The sequence below is a fragment of the Natrix helvetica genome (genome assembly GCF_964273705.1).
Source record: "Natrix helvetica genome assembly, chromosome: 1".
Lineage (NCBI taxonomy): Eukaryota > Metazoa > Chordata > Lepidosauria > Squamata > Natricidae > Natrix > Natrix helvetica.
This window is the reverse complement of record NC_138548.1, coordinates 343873213-343892449: the sequence shown is the minus strand read 5'-3', so window position 1 is coordinate 343892449 and position 19237 is coordinate 343873213. Positions and strand designations below refer to the sequence as shown.

General features: G+C 46.3%; 1 protein-coding gene across 4 annotated transcripts; it reads left to right on the top strand.

Annotated features, from left to right (window-relative positions):
- Positions 1-171: 171 nt before the first annotated feature.
- On the top strand, positions 172-16530 carry LOC309383271 (E3 ubiquitin-protein ligase TRIM15-like). 4 transcript variants are annotated; one of them, XM_081935613.1, is made up of 9 exons: positions 172-1285; positions 7129-7224; positions 7730-7960; positions 8520-8636; positions 9570-9602; positions 9841-9863; positions 10522-10637; positions 14023-14079; positions 15064-16530. In XM_081935613.1, exons 1-9 carry the CDS (start codon positions 353-355, stop codon positions 15639-15641), a joined length of 2184 nt encoding a protein of 727 aa, XP_081791739.1. In that variant the 5' UTR covers positions 172-352; the 3' UTR covers positions 15642-16530. The 4 variants fall into 4 exon arrangements, with proteins under 4 accessions (XP_081791739.1, XP_081791738.1, XP_081791740.1 ...); XM_081935612.1 differs by having other exon boundaries at positions 7111-7224; XM_081935614.1 differs by lacking the exon at positions 8520-8636 and having other exon boundaries at positions 7111-7224.
- Positions 16531-19237: the final 2707 nt, after the last annotated feature.

Genomic DNA, 19237 nt, shown 5'->3' with positions numbered 1-19237 from the left:
ATAAGAAGCGAAACATCTTCGAAGGAAAAAAAAAAAAGCCCAGTTACCTCCCGAAAAAACAACAACCACCTTTTGGAAAACCATGACTTGGATGACTTGAGAATTTCCATAGAGAAGAAGAAGGGACTTCCTGTCCTGCTGGCGTCCCTTCCGGCGCGCGAAGCGTTACCGCGCCAACGTCTCCCGTTGCCGTCTCACCACCTCGACGTCGCCTCGGCCGCGCCCCTTCCGCGAGGCAGCTCGGCCAATCGGGTCCCCCGCCGGAAGGTGCCTCGCGCCGTCTCGGGCGAAAGAGAGCGGCATCGTGCGCGGTCGGTCAGTCGGCCGGCAGGCAGGCAGGCAAGCGGGCATCATGAGTGGCCTGGGAGGGATGACGGCGGAGCAGCTCTTGCAGCAGAGGCTCCTCCGGAGCCGCCTGCGAAGCTCGCAGCACCCGGGCCTGGGTATGGGAGGCCCGATCCCGCCGCCGCTGCTACAGCAGCCTGGCCCGCCATGCCTGCTCTCGCCTCCTTCGCCGCCCGACTCCCCGCCGCCCGGCACGACGCCCGCCGAGATCCCCGCCGGCCCGCGTTACCCGAGCGAGACCTGGTGCTCCTTGTGCCGCGTCTACTGCCCGGATCCGGTGTGCCTTCCCTGCGGGCACAACTTCTGCACCGCCTGCATCGGGCAGCGGCTGGGCGAGCCCAAGATCAACATCTCCTGTCTGGAATGCGGCGCCAGCGCCCGCAAGAGGAACCTCCGGCCCATCAAGCCGCCGCCGCTGTTGGCCAACCTGGTGGTGGAGAGGCCCAAGCGGCAGAGGCTCGACTCCTTTACCGGGGTCGCGGCGGCGGCGGCAGCAGCAGCAGCAGCCGCCACACTAGTCCCTCCGAGCGCAGCAGTAGCACCACCAGCAGCAGCGCCTCCGGTGGTGGCGGCGGCGGCGGCGACGCCCGCCCCAACCATCGTCCCTCCGGCGCCCGTGGTCTCAACGCCCGCAACCCCGCCGCCTCGGTCTCCCACGCCGCCGCCGGCCACCCCTCCGCTGCTCCCTCTCGCGCCGTCCCCGGCCGCCCCCTCCACGCCGCCGCCGGCCCCCCTGCCCGTGGCCTCCCCTACCCGGAAAAGGGCGCCCGTGGGAGTCGCTGGAGAAGGGATCGGCGAGAGGCTGTGCGAGATCCACCAGGACGTGCTGCAGTTCTTCTGCGAGGAGGACCAGACGCCCATCTGCGCCCACTGCGACCGATCCCAGGAGCACCGCGCCCACACCATCTTCCACGTCCAGAGGGCAGCCCGGGATTACAGGGTAAGGAGGAGCCAGGGAGCCCTCCAAACGCCCCCCTCCCTCTTCCTTTCCTTTTTTTAAAAAATAATAATAATTCGTTACCGTTTTTTTTCTCCTGAGGAAAATTACATATCGGGAATGCCAGATGGAAGTAGCATCTATTAAAATTCTGATTTCTAGTTTAGGATATGTTTCCCCAAATAATAATCATTTAATAGAGCCGCTGTCACACACACACACCCAACCCCCCCACACTGTTTCCCTAAAAATAAGATCTCCCCTGATAGTAAGCCTAATCTTACTATCTAAAATAATCCCTCCCCCAGAAATAAGGCCTCCCAGAAAATATTACAACACAGCAGCAGCCATGATGTGACCACACTCGCTGCCTCCTGTACCTAAAAAATAATAAGAATTCCCAGAAAATAAGGCCAAGCACTTATTTCAGGGGGGCAAAAGAAAATAAGACCCTGTCTTATTTTCCGGGAAACACAGTAGATATAGATACATACAGGTGAAACTTGAAAAATTAGAATATTGTGCAAAAGTTCATTTATTTCAGTAATGCAACTTAAAAGGTGAAACTAATATATGAGATAAGACTCATTACATGCAAAGCAAGATAGTTCAAGCCATGATTTGTCATAATTGTGATGATTATGGCGTACAGCTCATGAAAACCCCAAATCCACCATCAGAAAATTAGAATATTACATGCAATCAATAAAACAAGGATTGTACATAGAACAATATCGGACCTCTGAAAAGTATAAGCATGCATATGTACTCAGTACTTGGTTTGGGCCCCTTTTGCAGCAATTACTGCCTCAATGCGGCGTGGCATGGAAGCTCTCAGATTGTGGCATTGCTGAGGTGTTATGGAAGACCAGGATGCTTCAATAGCAGCCTTCAGCTCTTCTGCATTGTTTGGTCTCATGTCTCTCATCTTTCTCTTGGCAATGCCCCATAGATTCTCTATGGCCGTGATGGCGAACCTATGGCACGCGTGCCACAGGCGGCACGCGGAGCCATTTCTGAGGGCACGCGAGGCATTGCCCTGTCAGTTCCAGTGCGCATGCACCCGCCGGCCAGCTGATTTTCGATAGTTTTTTTTAATCTCCGGAGGATTCCCTGAAGCCTCCAAAGGGCGAAAAACAGCCCAATGCAAAAAGAGCTGCCGGAACGGGGGAAAGACAAGCGGCAAGGAAAGAGGCTTCTTTCCCCCCTGCTGGCTGCTCTGTTCCCCCCTCCCCCCTGCTACTGAAAAGGATCCTGCCCGATCGCTGAGAGAGCTGCCAGCACGGGGGAGACAAGCAGCAAGGAAAGAGGCTTCTTTCCCCCCTCCCCCCTGCTACTAAAAAGGATCCTGCCCGATCGCTGAGAGAGCTGCCAGCACGGGTAGCTCTCTCAGCACAAGCGGCAAGGAAAGAAGCTTCTTTCCCCCCTGCTGCCTGCTGTGTTCCCCCCTCCCCCCTGCTACTGAAAAGGATCCTGCCCGATCGCTGAGAGAGCTGCCAGCACGGGGGAGACAAGCGGCAAGGAAAGAGGCTTCTTTCCCCCCTGCTGCCTGCTGTGTTCCCCCCTCCCCCCTGCTACTAAAAAGGATCCTGCCCGATCGCTGAGAGAGCTGCCAGCACGGGGGAGACAAGCGGCAAGGAAAGAGGCTTCTTTCCCCCCTGCTGCCTGCTGTGTTCCCCCCTCCCCCCTGCTACTAAAAAGGATCCTGCCCGATCGCTGAGAGAGCTGCCTATCTGATTTCCAGCTCCATCGCGTTTCTTGCCATCGTGTGCAGAGAAACAAAGTTTGTGGGACAAAAAAAAAACTTCAATCAATAACAACTTGGGGAGGGGGAAGAGATCTCCCAAAGTTGGAATTGATTGATTGAAAGGAGTTTTTTTTAGTCCCACAAACTTTGTTTTCCTGTCCAAAACGGCAAGAAACACGATGGAAAAATGCTACGGAGGGGAAATTAAATAGGCAAAGAAATGCTTGGGAGAAGCGAGGACCTGGGCGATGGGGGGTGGGGCAGGCTCCATGGAGTGGAGCTGAAATGGAGAAAAGGGCAACAGAGCAGCCCCTTGAGGGGGAAAAAGCTGCTTTTCCTTATTTCCTTGCTACTTGTCTTTCCCTCATGCAGATTGGTCTCTTCCTCATTTCCCTTTGGATTGCAGGGACCAGGCAGGATCCTCTGTGCTAGCACGGGGGGGGGGGCGACGGGGGGGGGCGACAGAGCAGCCACCTTGAGGGGAAAAAGCTGCTTTTTCTTCTTTTCTTGCTGCTTTTCTTTCCCCTGTGCCAGCAGCTCCCTTCCTCATTTGTCTATTGACTGTAGTGCCCAGGATCCTCTTTAATAGAAGGGGAGAATTTAGCAACTGGACTCACACCTGCCATTGTAAAAAGGGCCCAATCTTTACACAGGAGAATGATAAGGGAAGGTTTTTTGACACAGGAGCACACTTGAGCATCCCCCCACCCCCACCCCGTTAGTGGCAGAGCAACTTCTCCCCTCACTGGGTGTTAGCCAAGGGGAAGCAGCCAGAGCAGGGAGTGGCGAGGAAGCCTTGTGCAAAAATGCACGGTCCACACAGGTGAGCGGGGACATTACGTTATGTGGGTCGGCACTCGAGTTCGTGTGATAGCGCGCACGTATGTGCTTTTGGCACCCGAGGCGAAAAAGGTTCGCCATCACTGCTCTATGGGGTTCAGGTCAGGCGAGTTTGTTGGCCAATCAAGCACAGTAATCCAACAGTCATTGGACCAGGTTTTGGTGCTTTTGGCAGTGTGGGTAGCTGGAAAATGAAGTCAGCATCCCTATAAATCTCGTCTGCAGAAGGAAGCATGAAGTGCTCCAAAATCTCCTGGTAGACGGCTGCATTGACCCTGGTCTTAATGAAGCACAGTGGTCCAAAGTCCTGTTGCTCCTTGGTCCAAAGTCCTCTTTTCTAATGAGAGCAACTTTTGCATCTCATTTGGAAACCAAGGACCCAGAGTATGGAGGAAGAATGGAGAGGCCAATCAAGCACAGTAATCCCACGGTCATTGAACCAGTTTTTGGTGCTTTTGGCAAACGTTGCTCTCATCAAAAACGAGGACTTTGGACCAAGGAGCAACAGGACTTTGCACCACTGTGCTTCATTAAGACCAGGGTCCCAACCAAGTACTGAGTACATATGCATGCTTATACTTTTCAGAGGTCCGATATTGTTCTATGTACAATCCTTGTTTTATTGATTGCATGTAATCTAATTTTCTGAGATGGTGGATTTGGGGTTTTCATGAGCTGTACGCCATAATCATCACAATTATGACAAATCACGGCTTGAACTATCTTGCTTTCTATGTAATGAGTCTTGTCTCATATATTAGTTTCACCTTTTAAGTTGCATTACTGAAATAAATGAACTTTTGCACAATATTCCAATTTTTAGAGTTTCACCTGTAGATACACATACAGACACACACCCCTAGGCCTAAGACCAAAACCAGATTTTAAGGGTTTTTTTTAAGAGCACCTGGCTGTGCCTTTTGTATCTTTGGGGAGTGCTGTCTAAAATAGGTATGGGCCATGACAGAGAAAGCACGCTTTCTAGGTACCATCATTTGACAAAATTTAATAGAAGGTACCAGGTAATGCTCAACCCAAAGGTACCAGCCAACTAGCCAGAAACAATGGAAGAAGAATGGTCCCTCAGGGAATCAGGTTCTACGCCATAAGGGGTTTTAAAAGTAGGAACTGGCACCTTGAATTGTGTTCAAAAGCCAAATGGCAAGCAATGCAGCTGACTAGCAGTACTGTTCTGTACAATTCACTTGCCTATCAAGCTACCAATGTTTCTTTAATATTCCCTTTTTATAGCACTTAAAGCTAAGATATATACAGCTCATATATTTATAAGGCCCCATTACTGTTCACAACACTGTTTTGAACCAGCTAAGTTTCTGGATGGTCTTCAAGGGCTTCCCCATGTGAAGCACCTAGTGGGAGTCCATATATGACCAAGGTTTGAATGAATTGTAAATTGATAATATGGTCATTTAATTCAACTGAGCTATCTGCTGGGTTATGAATAATGTCAGAAGTACTAAACACATGTTTGTGCAATGATCTGGAAGGCAAGACACTTAAATACTCTTCAGTTTATTGAGTCCAACGTTCCTGTTGCTAAGAGCGGTTAAGTGAGTTTTGTCCCCTTTTTAAATCTTTCTTGGCACAGGTATTAATTGAATTACTGTAGTTGTTAAATTAGTATGGTTGTTAAATGAATCTGGCTTCCCCCTTGACTTTGCTTGCCAAAAGGTTGCAAAAGGTGATCATATGACTCTGGAACACTGCAACCCATCCTAAATATGAGCCTGTTGCCAAGCAGCTGAATGTTGATTACATGACCATAGGGAGGGGGTGTTGCAACAGTAAGTCTGAAAAAATGGCCATGAGTCACTTTTTTCAGTGCCAGTGTAACTTTGAACAGTCACTAAATGAATATTTGTAAGGCTACTTGTGTTGCTATTTATCTTTTTTTGACTTGCTTGTTTATGTTCATCAAAGCATCTAGCTTTTGGGCCAAGTAAAGTAGCAGCAATTGCCCATCAAGCTACCATTGTTTCTTGAGTGTTCCCTTTTTATAGCACCTAAAGCTAAAATATATATAGTCCATATACATAACAGTTAGTTTACTATATGGAATGCACAACATCTTAAATAACCATACTTCTGTTGGGTAGCTTAATCTCATGTGTTTATTGATAGATCTTAACATTTACTGTATTTTCCTGTTTCTTTGACAAGACCGGGTTCAGAAGAGAAATTCTTGATTTATTTATTTATGCTTGTTACACTACGGTATGTTCTTACAAGTTAGCAGCATCTGATTGACTGTCTGATCATGAAAAGGCTAAGTAGCATTAGAGCCTAGTTAGTGCTTAGTTGAAAGACTATCATAGGATCCCAGAACTCAAGGTTTGAAGTGTTTTTTTAAAAAAAAAACTACTTTTGCTTTGCAAATCCATGCAAGCATTTGAAAATTCAACCAACATTAGGCTCTAGAAGAACATTTGGACAAGGACCTTCTCTATTTTTAGCTCTAAGGAAATAAAATCTGCAGACGGATGGAGCATTGTGATCTCTGGTGTCCAATATCAAGGTTTTGTGTAATGTATTATTTTGGTGATCTTATGGGACTATGGGGTTGGGTACAGATATCATCAGTGCCCAAGACTCTTGAATTTTGTTTTAAGAAGCAAGAGTTAGCTTCATGGCTGTCAGCAGTTATGAAGCCTAAAAACCCTCAAGAGCATTCACCAGTGGGAATGAGAAGATGTCAGTATTCTGCTTTGTATACCTATCTCTTTTGGATCGGCATTATGGCAGTGTGGTGGATCAGAAATATTGGCCCAACAACATTCTAACCTATATTGCTATCATCCACTATAATTTTTCTTAACCTTTTTATTCTGAAGGACCCTTGAAATAATGTCTCAAGAGTTTCCCTGCATACAAAATTATTATATATACCAGCCAGAGTCGCTCTGGGAGGGAGATGGCAGTTTCTAAATTTGACATATGAATAAAATAAATATCTACAGCTAGCATTGTGCGGCATGCAAAGTCAATCACAACCTCTTGCTGAACCCCAGCAACTCCTCAGGGACCCCAGCTTAAAATGGCTAAATCTAGTTTGTATGCAGTCCCATCCAGTTGGGTTCATTTACGGGTTAGCATGTTGTGTGAATTAGCCAATTGAGGTAAAGTAATTAACCAAAAATTAGCGTATTATTTGAACGCAGGCTGCCTGTGCTTGTAATTTCCAAGGTCTTACCGCCTCTAATCTTCTCCCCCCTATCTCAAGCCGTTTTTATTTATTCAGGAGCGAGTTAAGGCACAGTTAGAAACTCTGAAGCAGGAAAAGAATAATCTGTGGAGTCAGAAGCTGACAGGCGAGAAGAAAATCCAAGAATACACGGTAGGTACCATTGCATACATACCATGAGCAGAGAAGTAAGGCTTGAATTTCTGAATTCCTCCCCCCTCTTCTCAAACATTCTCCTTGTTGTGTTTTGATTCTCCCTTTCTTCAAAGTGTTCTATGGCCATTTCTTCTGTGCCTGCACTGTCTCTTATGCAACATCTACAAGAAGTCCTCAATTGGGACCAGAATTTCCTTGCTAAGCAAGCAGTTGTTAAGTGAGTTGTGCCTGATTTTATGTCCTAGTTTGCCACGGTTGTTGAGCGAATCACCGCAGTTGTTAAGTGAAACATGATCGTTAAATGAATCCCTCTTTCCCCATTAACCTTGCTTGTTGGAAGCTGGCTAGGAAAGTTGCAAATGGTGATCCCATGACTCCAGGATGCTGTGTAACACAATCAGTTCTGCATTGTGTGTCCTTCGACCCCCCGTAATGATCTTCTGGTTATATTCCTCATTTGGGATGGTTCACTCCTTTCTCATCCCACCTCTGGTCCTTGCAGGAAAAGGTTGAAACCGAAAGGAAGGACATCGTCACTGAGTTTGAACAGTTGCATCAGTTCCTGAAAGAACAGGAGGAACACCTGCTGACCCAGCTGGAAGAGCTAGATAAAGACCTAGAGAAGCAGAAAGATGACATGATGACCAAAATCTCAGAAGAACTTTCCCGTCTTGGTGATGTCATCACTGAGATGGAGGTGAAGTGCAAGCAACCGGCGAGTGAATTTTTGCAGGTGAGACTTTGCGATCACAAAGGTCTCTCTTTCTGGCTTGGAGGTGACCTTGCCAATGAGTCAGAGGCCCTGGCACTGGGCTCCCAAGGTTTTGGACGTGAGGTTTGTGAATTCCTGGCCCTTAGATACAGTTGGTCAAACATGAACTTGGACGTGATCCCTACTGGAACCCAGAACAAGGATTCAACTATTTATTCATATGGGGGAAAAAATAAAACCTGCATATTGGCAACAGTGGGGTACAGGCCATAGACAGGTAACAGGGGCTTCTCTGAGAAGTGTTCCCCCTTCCCTTTCTACTCTGTGCAGGTGCTGGCATTGGCCTTTCTGGTTGATGTGGCTGTTTGTGATGAAACCAGATTAAATGAATGCTGTGGGTGGGAGAATTTTCCACCCTTGCAGAGTGCTGGTCTTTCATGGGAAGACGAAGGGGGACCTTACTAGTTTGGTCCAAGCTCTCGTGGAACGGTGCCCTTGGTCTTCTACAAGGGAGAGCTGGAGCTCTGGAGCTCCTCCCATTGCAGAATGCTATGACATCATAGCATTCTGCTGTTGGCAGATGTACTTCCAGGTCCTTCAGCCTGACCTGAAGGCTGTTGAGAAGCTGGCCTGGATGACCCCATTCCTTCAGGTTCATGTCGGGACCCATCGGGTATGGCTGCCATGCAGACCTCTAGTACGTACTGTCCTGTTAATATGGGTTCTCTCAAGGGTGATTGGGTTCCTGGGCTGCAGCCGCTGCAGTGACGGGATGGGATTCGATGTTGCTCCCAACATTTGGTCCATGGATGAGTTGCATGCCTCCAGAGAGACACGGGCGGAGGGGGAGGGGAAAAGTAACTTGGGCACATAGCGAACAAGTGGGGTTCCTTTTGTGGAGAAGAACAAGAGGGTGTTGTGCCGTATGTGTGCCTGCAAAAAAGCCTGCGTTTTCTGGGATCTCCTTAGGGTCTTCCTGTGGTCCACTCCGTGGCGAACATCATATGTAGCTATTCCAAGGATGTGAGGCTGGTTTATTTTAAAAATCGAGCAGCACCTCCTGCGCACTTGATCTCTTGGCACAGAATCCTTTTTTTTTTGTTTTGTTTTGTTTTTGTTTTTTAATTATTTTGCAACCAGCTTTCTGATCACAAGCAACAAGGACAAGATTTTTAGGTAACCTGTGACGTGCAGAGAATCTCTCTGAGGCACAACGGGTGATGGTGAAGAGGCACCGTGATCCTGGGACACGGGGCATTGCGGGGGGGGAGGCCTTTGGGGGTCCTTCCTTCTGGGCCTGGGCTTGTCAAAGCACAAGGCACAGTTGCCCTCGGTTGGGCTGAAATGAGTCGTGCCCTCCCCTTCATTAGGTGTGCCTACCGGACAGCCCGCTTAGAGGTCATTGTGGGTGGCGAAGCAAGGCGTAGCTGGTGGGCAGGCCTTGGGAGGGGGCGCAAAGCCAGCCTGCTCACTGGCAGAAAGGGTGGGCGGACAGTTCGGGGAGGAGAAGGCTGCTGAAAGAATTAGGGCAGCCCTTCTCCTCAGAGAACCAGTTACAGCACCAGGGAGAGCAACGTGGCCTGAAGGCTCCCGTGTGTAACCGGAGCATCCCCCACCTCTTGTCTTGAAGCAAACATCCGATGTTCCACCTCAGGGATCACAGGTAAGAGCCTGAGGGTGACTGGGGGGGCAGGCTACTTCCCCCTGCCTAGTAAGCACCAGAGGCTAGAACAAAGCTCCCACCCGTCATGCCTTGGACAGCGCTCACAGAGTCCTCCTCCGCAGCCCGAGACAAGGGTGCTGAGGCATGCTCCCCATTAGCCAGCGATAGACTGCAGGGGTGGAGCATTGAGAGTCTCAATGCCTTTTTTTTTTCTTCTTTTCTTCTTTTTCTCTTCTAGGACATTAAAAAAAACATGGACAGGTACGTATGATTCTCCCCTTTCCCCGCAGGGTCTTCCATTCTGAAGCACCCTCCTTGGGTTTTGTAGGCAAAGGAAGGTCCTGCTCAGTGCTCTTGCATTCTCTGCTAAAATCAGGGCAATTGAGGTGCTTTCGGAGGGAGGTCACATGATCAGGGAGAGTAGCTCTGATCTGAAAACAGGAAAAGTGGACACAAGTGCTCAGCTGCCGTAAAAAGAGACAAAATGGCAACTGACGAAGCAAGAAGAATTATTTTTAGAATAGGGGAGCTGCCACACTTTACGCTAATCAACAGAGAGCATAACGCATTATTAATTCTCCCGAGGATATAGGGTCAAAATAGATGTTGGAGTTTTGAATTTAAAAAAGTCCGGTAGTTTCTATTACTGGTGTCATTTGCCAACCCCTCAAAAATATGCCATCTTGAAGCCATTGCATCACTTTGCATGCTTGAAGTAGGAGTTAGCATTTCTGGAGCAAGAAAGGCAAATATATAAAAAGTGAGATGCTGGAATTTGGTATGCATTAGTTGGATTAGGATACTAGGCTAGTGTGCTCCTCTCAGCGTAGTCCTTAAGAAATATGTAAGAAAAGTGCAGAATATGACAAAAATTGAACTTTTTTCGTAAGCGGTGTAAATGTGCTCTTTAAAAATTCAGATGCACCGCAGAGCAGTTCCCGTCGGCTGAGGAAGCGACATCCAAGCTGGGAGAGCGACTGGAGTTCTTGTCACGGAAAGGGGTGGCTCTGAAGGAAACTATGAATAAATTTCAAGGTATGCGAAAGTGATTAAACAATCTGCGATCTAGGGGACGTGGTGGCTCAGTGACTAAGACGCTGAGCATGTCGATCAGAAGGTCGTCATTTCAGCGGTTTGAATCCCTAGCTCTGTGTAACGGAGTGAGCTCCCGTTACTTGTCCCGTTACTTGTTCTGCCAACCTTGCAGTTCGAAAGCACGTAAAAAATGCAAGTATAAAAATAGGGACCACTTTGGTGGGAAGTTAATAGCGCTCCATGTGGCTTCAGCATTGAGTCATGCCGGCCACATGACCATGGAAACCTCTTCAGACAGCTCTTCAGCTTAGAAACGGGGATGAGCACCGCCCCCTAGAGTCGGAAACTACTAGCACACATGTGCGGGGCAATCTTTACCTTTTACCTTAATCTCTAATTGCTAACCTAGGAGACTGCAAGCCTTTTTAAAGACTATACTCATCCTGAGGCATTTTGTATGCTATTTATTTATCAATACGCTAGTCTTTAAATCTTGACATAATGTGTTAAGTGCCAGCTTAGATAGGAGGAGCCCCTGTTTTACTTCTGAAAATCTGTGATAAGCAGTCAGGGCAAGGGACGGTAAGATACACAGACACACAATAAATTTCAATGATATGGCCAGTGGAAGCTTTGAATTGAAAGTCAGAATATGAGGCAGGCAGAAGCTACTGTAGGAAAAGACTAAAATCAAAATGGTTCCCTATGCAGAATGTTCTGAGAAAATAAATATGGAGGGAAAATAGAATTCAGCTGTTAGAAGCCATTCAATGGACAGCTAGAATGAGGGAAACACGTTATCAGACTTACTCTGCTAAAAGCAAGTTGTGTCAAGTATACTTTCTTTGGAAGATAAAATAATGCCTGACTAACAGATTGACCATACATTGATTATTATTTATTTAGCGTATGGCATACAATGTCAGGGAAATCTACACAGGCTAGGTACACAGTACAGTATTGACCGCATAGATTGCTAGTTCAATTCAATTCAATTCAATTTATTAGCGCTTATAGACCGCCCCCTCTCCCGAAAGGGACTCGGGGCGGTGTACAGTCCATGTCAAAGAACAAAATTAAAACAATTAAAATTACAAATGGACAGTATATATATATATACAACTATAAAATAGATGGATAAGAGGAGGATAAAAGATGTGCAGGACTGTATTGCTAATAAATAATTAAAATAAACAGACATTAAAATCCCAATACCCAATAAAATTAAGTCTACAAAATAATCCCCTTAAAAACCAGTAAAAATATAAATGCCAGGAGATAGGCGTTGAAGTTATGCCAGGCCAGGCCAGCCAGTCAGAACAGGTGAGTCTTTAGTTTCTGCCGGAAGGAGCGGAAGTCGGTGGTGGTTCTAATGTCGGGGGGGAGGTCATTCCAGAGGGTTGGGCCCATCACAGAGAAGGCCCTACTCCTTGGCATCGCCCGCTGGCATTGCCTAGCGGACGGCACCAGGAGAAGCCCCTCCCTGTGAGAGCAAATTGGCCGCTGGGATGTATGTGGGAGGACGCGATCCCGCAGGTAACTGGGCCCTATGCCATAGAGCGCTTTAAAGATGGTGGTCAAAACCTTGAAACGCACCCGAAAGACCACAGGCAGCCAGTGCAGCTCGCGCAGGAGCGGTGTTACATGGGAGTACCTGGTACTCCCCATGACTGCCCGCGCGGCTGCGTTCTGGACTAGCTGCAGTCTTCGGGCGCGTCCCAAGGGAAGCCCCATGTAGAGAGCATTACAGTAGTCCAGGCGAGACGTCACCAGTGCATGAGTGACCGTGCATAGGGCATCTCGGTCCAGGAGGGGGCGCAATTGGCGCACCAGGCGCACCAGGCGAACCGGGTGGAACGCCCCCCTTGCCACGGCTGCCACATGGTCATCCATTGACAGCCGGGCATCTAGGAGGACGCCCAAATTGCGCGCCCGTTCCACAGGGGGCAGCTGCTCGCCCCCTATGGCCAGCGTTGGAATTAGCTGACTGAACCGAGGTGCCGGTAGCCACAGCCACTCAGTCTTGGAGGGGTTGAGTTTGAGTCTGTTCAAACAGTTCATTCTGTTCGGCGCTTGCACATCTATTTTTGGTGCATTATTGGGGGGGGGGGGAGAACTAGCTTTATGTTAATTAACTAGCAGTACTCAGGTGGCTGGCTCTTATAGGCTCCGCCAGGAAGCCAGGTACAGATCTGTCATCACACCTCTTCATTTGATGGCATTCTGACATAAGCTCACACAGAGAGGGACTTCTCTGGGTGCCGTCCGCTAAACAGTGTCGGGGGGCGACACCCAGGAGCAGAGCCTTCTCTGTGATGGGCCCAGCCCTGTGGAATGACCTCCCCCGTGATATCAGGATTACTTCCGATCTCCGCTCCTTCCGTGTACAGCTGAAGACCCACCTCTTTCAATTATCTGGCCTGGCTCAACCGTAAATTTTCTTACTCTTCCTGACTGTCCTTTTAAATTTTTAAATTTTAATTTTAAATTGTGTTTTTTACAATTGGGGTATTTTAATGGTGATTTTTAACTGTCTAAATGTGATGTAATTTGTTACCTCCTCCGTGCATGTATGTCTTTGTATATATGTATGTTTATGTGTTTGTACATATGTTTTATGTTTTATATGCTCTATTGTACGCCGCCCCGAGTCCTGTCTGGAAAGGGAACGGCTAATAAATTCAAATTTATTATTATTATTATTTATTATAAAAAGGTGGGAGGGGGGTTGGGGGACTATAGGGAGGCGGGATGACAGGAACCAGAGGTGCCAACTAGAGACAACAGGTGAAAGATCCAAGGACCCAGGCATGAGAGTGGAATGAAAACGCCCACCAAAAAAGTGCCGAACTTTAAGGACTGTTACCAAAACACCTAGTTTGAATATCATTGGCCATTAACAAGATGACCAAGGGGACCTGGGAAAAGGGAAAAATCACTGGATTTACACAGGAATATTCGGATCTGGCTTTGCTTACTCTCTAACCGCTTGGCTTTAGTAAAAGTATACTTTTCGCTATGAATGGAGTCGAGGGTCTTTCTTTCCTAAATGCCCAAGCTGAGACAAAGCTGACAGCCAGCTTCTTCTCTCAGCATACACAAACGCAGCTAGGATTTTCCCAGTGAGGTGGCTTGGGTTTTTTTTTTCCATTTATGTTCTATTTAGTCACAATATTGCATGCTTTCAACCTGCTGGGTAGGCAAGAACTAGGGATCGAGTGTGGGGAGCTCACTCTGTCTCATGTAGTCGGTTTTGAACCATCTGGCAGTTCCAGCATCATTAAGCCACACGCCACCACGTCCCTCTGGTTTCACTGTTTAGTCAGTAAACTTAATTTCTCTACATTGGAGGAGCTAAATTTTGGCAAATACCTGTTTTTTCTAGATAAGGTGACATATGCCATCGAGAGAACAGACACTATGAAATCACTGAATGATAAAGGTGAGTTTTTTGGGAAACATCTGTTGACTTTGTAACTGTTTCTGTGTTTTTACTTTGTTTCCAATGAAAGCTGCTTCAGCTACTGAGGATATATTGCTAACGCAGAGTGGGGACATGGCTTGCTTTTACTCCAGTTTTATTATTAATCTGATGCAAATTCTTAGCAAGTTATTCATTTCGCATTCACAATTATTTTGTAGAGTATTTTGCCAAAGGGATAATGATTGCAAGTTTATTAAAGAAAGACAATCAAAACTGTAAATCCAAGGATTAGAAACAGCCCGAAGCCGGTGATTATAAAAAACCTGAATTCTTTAAAAGTATTATGTGGAACTTCCTTTTATTTTTTTAGTCCCCCCCCCCCTCTCTCTTAACTGTGTGAATGAGACAATAATTAAAAAAAACCTCTGCAAGATTGCATATCTGAGATACATGGCAGGTACATGAATGAAAAGTACTCTCTGGAGTGTGAGGTTTAATTTCCCTAATCTGTGAGGCAGCTGTTCCTTAATTGTAATACTCAGAGTCTCAATTGTATGGCTGTTGAGTGTAACAAATCCTTTGAATTGGATTTGAGGGTCCTTGTCCTTCGCTTGAATCTATTGATCTGTCTAATTCCATCTGATGTCTCTCTTTTAAGATCTTAGCAGAGAGCTCTCACAGCCCTGAAACCACCTTGACAAGGATTCTATGGCTCAGTAGATAGTAGTTTTATTTGATTTTATTTATTTGTCACATTTTATAAAAAACCACCCAGGGGATTTGTGGAGGTGGTTTGCTAATTCAATGCTGTTGTGATTTCTGGGGATTCCAGTCCAAGGTAGAGTTGCAGTGTACCTGAATTTTCTGGGATGTTGCCAGGAATAGCTAATGGTGCAGAGAAGATGTAGTGATACTCAGCTGAGCAAACAGAGCCAGAAGCAAGCAGCAGCAATGGAAGGGGAATCAAGGTGCTGACAGACGTTTGCTTCTTTCTGCTCACAGGAACTCTTGATCTGGATTTCTCAAGTGCTCTTCTGCCCCTGGACCAAAGAAAAGCAGGAGATGGAGAATCTCGGCACCGGCTGCCTGCCTTACATTATGTCCCCGACACTCCCCAAAGATTGGATTCCAGAGCTTTGGTTCTGGGCTGTGATGGGTTCACCTCTGGGAGATACTTTTGGGAATTGGAAGTGGGCGATGGGGAATTCTGGGCAGTGGGGGTCACCCGAGATCCTTCCAAGAAGAAGGGGATGATGGACTTTAGCCCAGAGGAGGGGATCTGGGCTGTGGGGCTGTGGAAGGGCCAACACTGGGCCCTCACTTCCCCCGTTACGGCTTTGTCCCTGAGCAAACACCCCAAAAGAATCCGAGTGTCCTTGGACTACGTGGGGGAATGTGTGACCTTTACCGATGCAGACACCGAGGACCCCATCTTCACGTTCCCACCAGCTTCCTTTAACGGGACACGTGCCCATCCTTTGCTGTGGGTAGTAGGTTTCCCAGCCCAGACTGTGTTTCTGAGGCGCATGGGTGTAAAATACCCAGTTGGGGTACAGGAAATGGATATGATGAGTCCATAAGTTTAAGTATCCACCGTACCCAGAAGAAAAAAAAATTACAGATCGCTAAACCTGCCAGCTCAGAGCAGGGTGTTGAGCCATTTTGATTTATTGAAATTGGAAAGATTGATTGTTTTATCGCCGCCTTGTGTACTGTAGAATGTGACATGGAAGCAGATCGGCTCTCCTTGCACACCAAGGCCTTAAGACTGTTGCCCCCGGGGAACAAAGGAAGAATTACAAAGAGCAGGGGGGCTGGCTTGGCCTTCCTGACATAATATCCCTTTTAGGACCTCCTCTTTCACCAAGGGATCAAGGTTGACCCCTTCTTAGCGCTAGGCTCGACCTTTTTTTTCATTTTGAAAAAAAAGAGAGAAGAAAATTAGCTATTAAATTTTTCCATTTTTAGTTCCTTTTCAATCAGTTCATATTTTGCATTTTGATGATTTTACTTTAAAAATGGCTGCATGTGTTTCGGCTGCAATACCTAGCAGCATGTTTTCCTTTGAAAGGAAAGGCTTTAACCCTGTCCTTTGTGCTGAAGAAATGTTTTTGTTTGAGAACCATACGTAAATTTTGGCCACCCCTGGGTCAGAGATCCTAAACTGAAGCACTGAAGTCTTGGCATCTATGGCAGCTTTGACTGGACCGTCCTTCCTCTACATCCGTAGGGTCTTCCCTTTTGCTGCCGTTCTCCGAAACTTGATTTATAATCTTCCCTGTCTTCAGTCTGATCCTGGAGATGAAATGGACAGATATTTGTGCCATAATAATAATCTGGATGCTCTGATTTAAAAGATGAAATGGAATGTCTGAAAGATATGTAAAAGGAACCCTGGGGTTATGGCTGATGCCTACCGAATATACAAATCATAATAAAGACTGTTAGTATGTTCTTTGGTATAGTTCATATTTTTGTTTGTGTAGCATCTCTTTTCTGTATGCATATTTTTAAAAAGTTTTTGCCATGTCTGCATGTTTCTGTGAGAAGGAGCAAGTACCCAAAATAAAGCTCTGGAGTTGTTTTTAAATCATAATTTTGAGAAAAACCAAGGCCCAATTTTAATAGCATTACCTTTTAATCACATGCTTAGCTTAGTTCTGCCCAACAACCAACAAGAATATTATCCAATGATTTTGGTTGACTGCAGTGGCTTCTGATTCAGTAAAAAGGAACTTTAAAAGTTGGAAATCACCGTGGGTGTATATCAAATTATAGTTCTCCATTTTGAGAGTGGATTTCAACTCCCAGCTGACTAAGTTGATCTCAGAAAAAAACCCAAGGATGATTTGGATGGCAGATCACCAGAAAGTCCCTGGCTAAACTGGGAAGTGAAAAGAAAATTGAAATGGGCAAAGGCAAACTTTGTGTTAGCAGAGGAAAGTAGACTATTTGAGACAAGGGAGTCTCCCTTTTAATTGTGAAGAAAATAGGGGAATCAAAACAAGGTATGAAACTTGACTGTAATCCCGTTAATTGAAACGGCCTTCCTCAACTTTTCACATCTGGATGTGTTAGAATAGACTCCATTCTTCCATGGTAGAGGAGGATGGGAACTGGAGTCCAGGTTACCTGTAAAGCATTAGTTGGCAAACAATATTAAGCCACAGGCCTTTGGGCTGGCTTTTCTGACTTCAGGCATGCAAGTCGTGTAAAAGTCTTTATAGAGATTCTCAGCCATCCAGGTCATGGTTGTCCCAAAGATGCTTTTTCAGGAGGCAATTGGACTTTCTTGTTTTTTTTCTTCTTCTTCTTTGAAATGACCTTCTAAAACAGGGCTGTCAAACTCACGGCGGCATCACATGACCTATCGGGACTTTCCCCCCCTTAGCTAAACTGTGTAGGGGCGTGGCCAGCACGTGACACATTCAGCCCATGGTCCCGGAGTTTGACAGCCCTGCTCTAAAAGGATGCAAATGACTAGCTGCCTGCAAGGAATAGAAATCCTTCCATTCTATCCTGTCAGAGCTGAAGAAGTTTTTGGATGAGAAGCGAAATGTCTTCAAAGAAAGAAAGAAAGAAAAAACAAAGTTGCCAGTTGCCTCCTTTGGGAAAACCATGACTGAAAATCTCTACAGATTTTTAGCTATACCATTTGGGGTGAACACCCTTGGAATGGGGTGGGAGTAGGAATGGATTTCCAGAGGACAAAATTGCAGACTACAGGAACCAGGAGAACTACTTCAGGTAACCCTGAGGACACAGATAAATCTCCAAGTGCTTCACAGACCCTCTAAAAGGATGCAAATGACCAGCTCTTCTGCAAGGAGTATAAATCCTATTCCCCACTGTCCTGTCAGAGCTGAAGAAACTTCTTGGATGAGAAGCGAAACGTCTTCAAAAGAAAAAAACAACAAATCCATTTGCCTCCCGAAAAAAGCACCTTTGGGATATACAAGTCATTTGTTTTACTTCTTGCTCATGCAATCCTGAAACTGAAATACGAAACTGATGTCATCTCATACATATTATGGGATGGACCACGAGATAGATTTTTGCTTGTGAGTGGAAGAAAAACTTGCCTTCTTGCTGCTGAGCTCAGTCTGGCTAGTGCTATTTCTACCGGAGGAGCCAAAGTCAGGGGTGGGATTCTACTGGTTTGGGTGAACCAGTAGCTCCGTTGATCAGCTGGAAGCGAACCGGTTCGCTCTGATGATCAAGTGGACCTGCCCCCCCCCCAACCCCTGCAGTTTACTGTCCTATATCTTCTCAGCTGAATTGTGCGGCAGAGCAGATTGTCGCGCCTCAGCTGTTTCCCTCCCCAGCAGTAATGCTGAAGGAAAGTTTTCTCAAAAGTGCACATGCGCGCGCAGCGAAGCGAGCTGCGAAGTGTGCAATCACTGAGCCAGTTGTTAAACCGGGAGGATCCCACCATTGGCCAAAGTTTTTAAAAATAGTGATAGCAAGATTAATGGATTCCTGCTGGGGTTGTCTCAGAGATATTGCCATTTAACTCTGGTTATCATCAAGTCCCTTTCAACTCTTAGCTATATCAAAAGTCCCTCTGTTTTAGGAAAAGATTTTAGCAGTCTCAACATATTTCATTGGGACGATGACAAAAAGACATTCTACCACAATAAACCAACACAAATCAGTGAAACAGCTTGCCTCCAGAAGTTGTGAATGCCCCAACACTGGAAGTCTTTAAGAAGATGTTGGATAGTCATTTGTCTGGAACGGTATAGGGTTTCCTGCCTAGGCAGGGGGTTGGACTAGAAGACCTCCAAGGTCCCTTCCAACTCTACTATTGTATTGTATTGTAAATCTATCCATGCTGAGGGTCATGAAAACATTTTTGAATGTTTATGAGGTTAGAGACACGATTACTGGAATCTTTGAGATCTTAAAAATTTAATAAGTTTACTATCGGATGCACTGCTGAATTTCTCATTTCCACAAATAATTTTCTCGGTTATATGCCATCAAATTGTTTTTTGACTCCTAATTTAGGTAGACTTTCTCTGTGAATGTTAGTTACAGAGACTTTTTCTTTCTTTCTCTCCAACTAAGATAGAAAGATAGATAGATAACAGATGGAGAGGAGATAATTATTTTTTGTTTGCAGGGTGAACACACACTGATCGCCTATTAAACTCACATACAAGGAAGGACTGTA

Bases quoted from the DNA above. Each gene is read 5' to 3' on its own strand.
- LOC309383271 (XM_081935612.1), top strand. From the start codon at position 353: ATGAGTGGCCTGGGAGGGATGACGGCGGAGCAGCTCTTGCAGCAGAGG. The intron at 1,286-7,110 runs GTAAGGAGGAGC...CCCTATCTCAAG, and splicing joins GGGCAGCCCGGGATTACAGG to CCGTTTTTATTTATTCAGGA. The intron at 10,638-14,022 runs GTATGCGAAAGT...TGTTTTTTCTAG, and splicing joins AACTATGAATAAATTTCAAG to ATAAGGTGACATATGCCATC.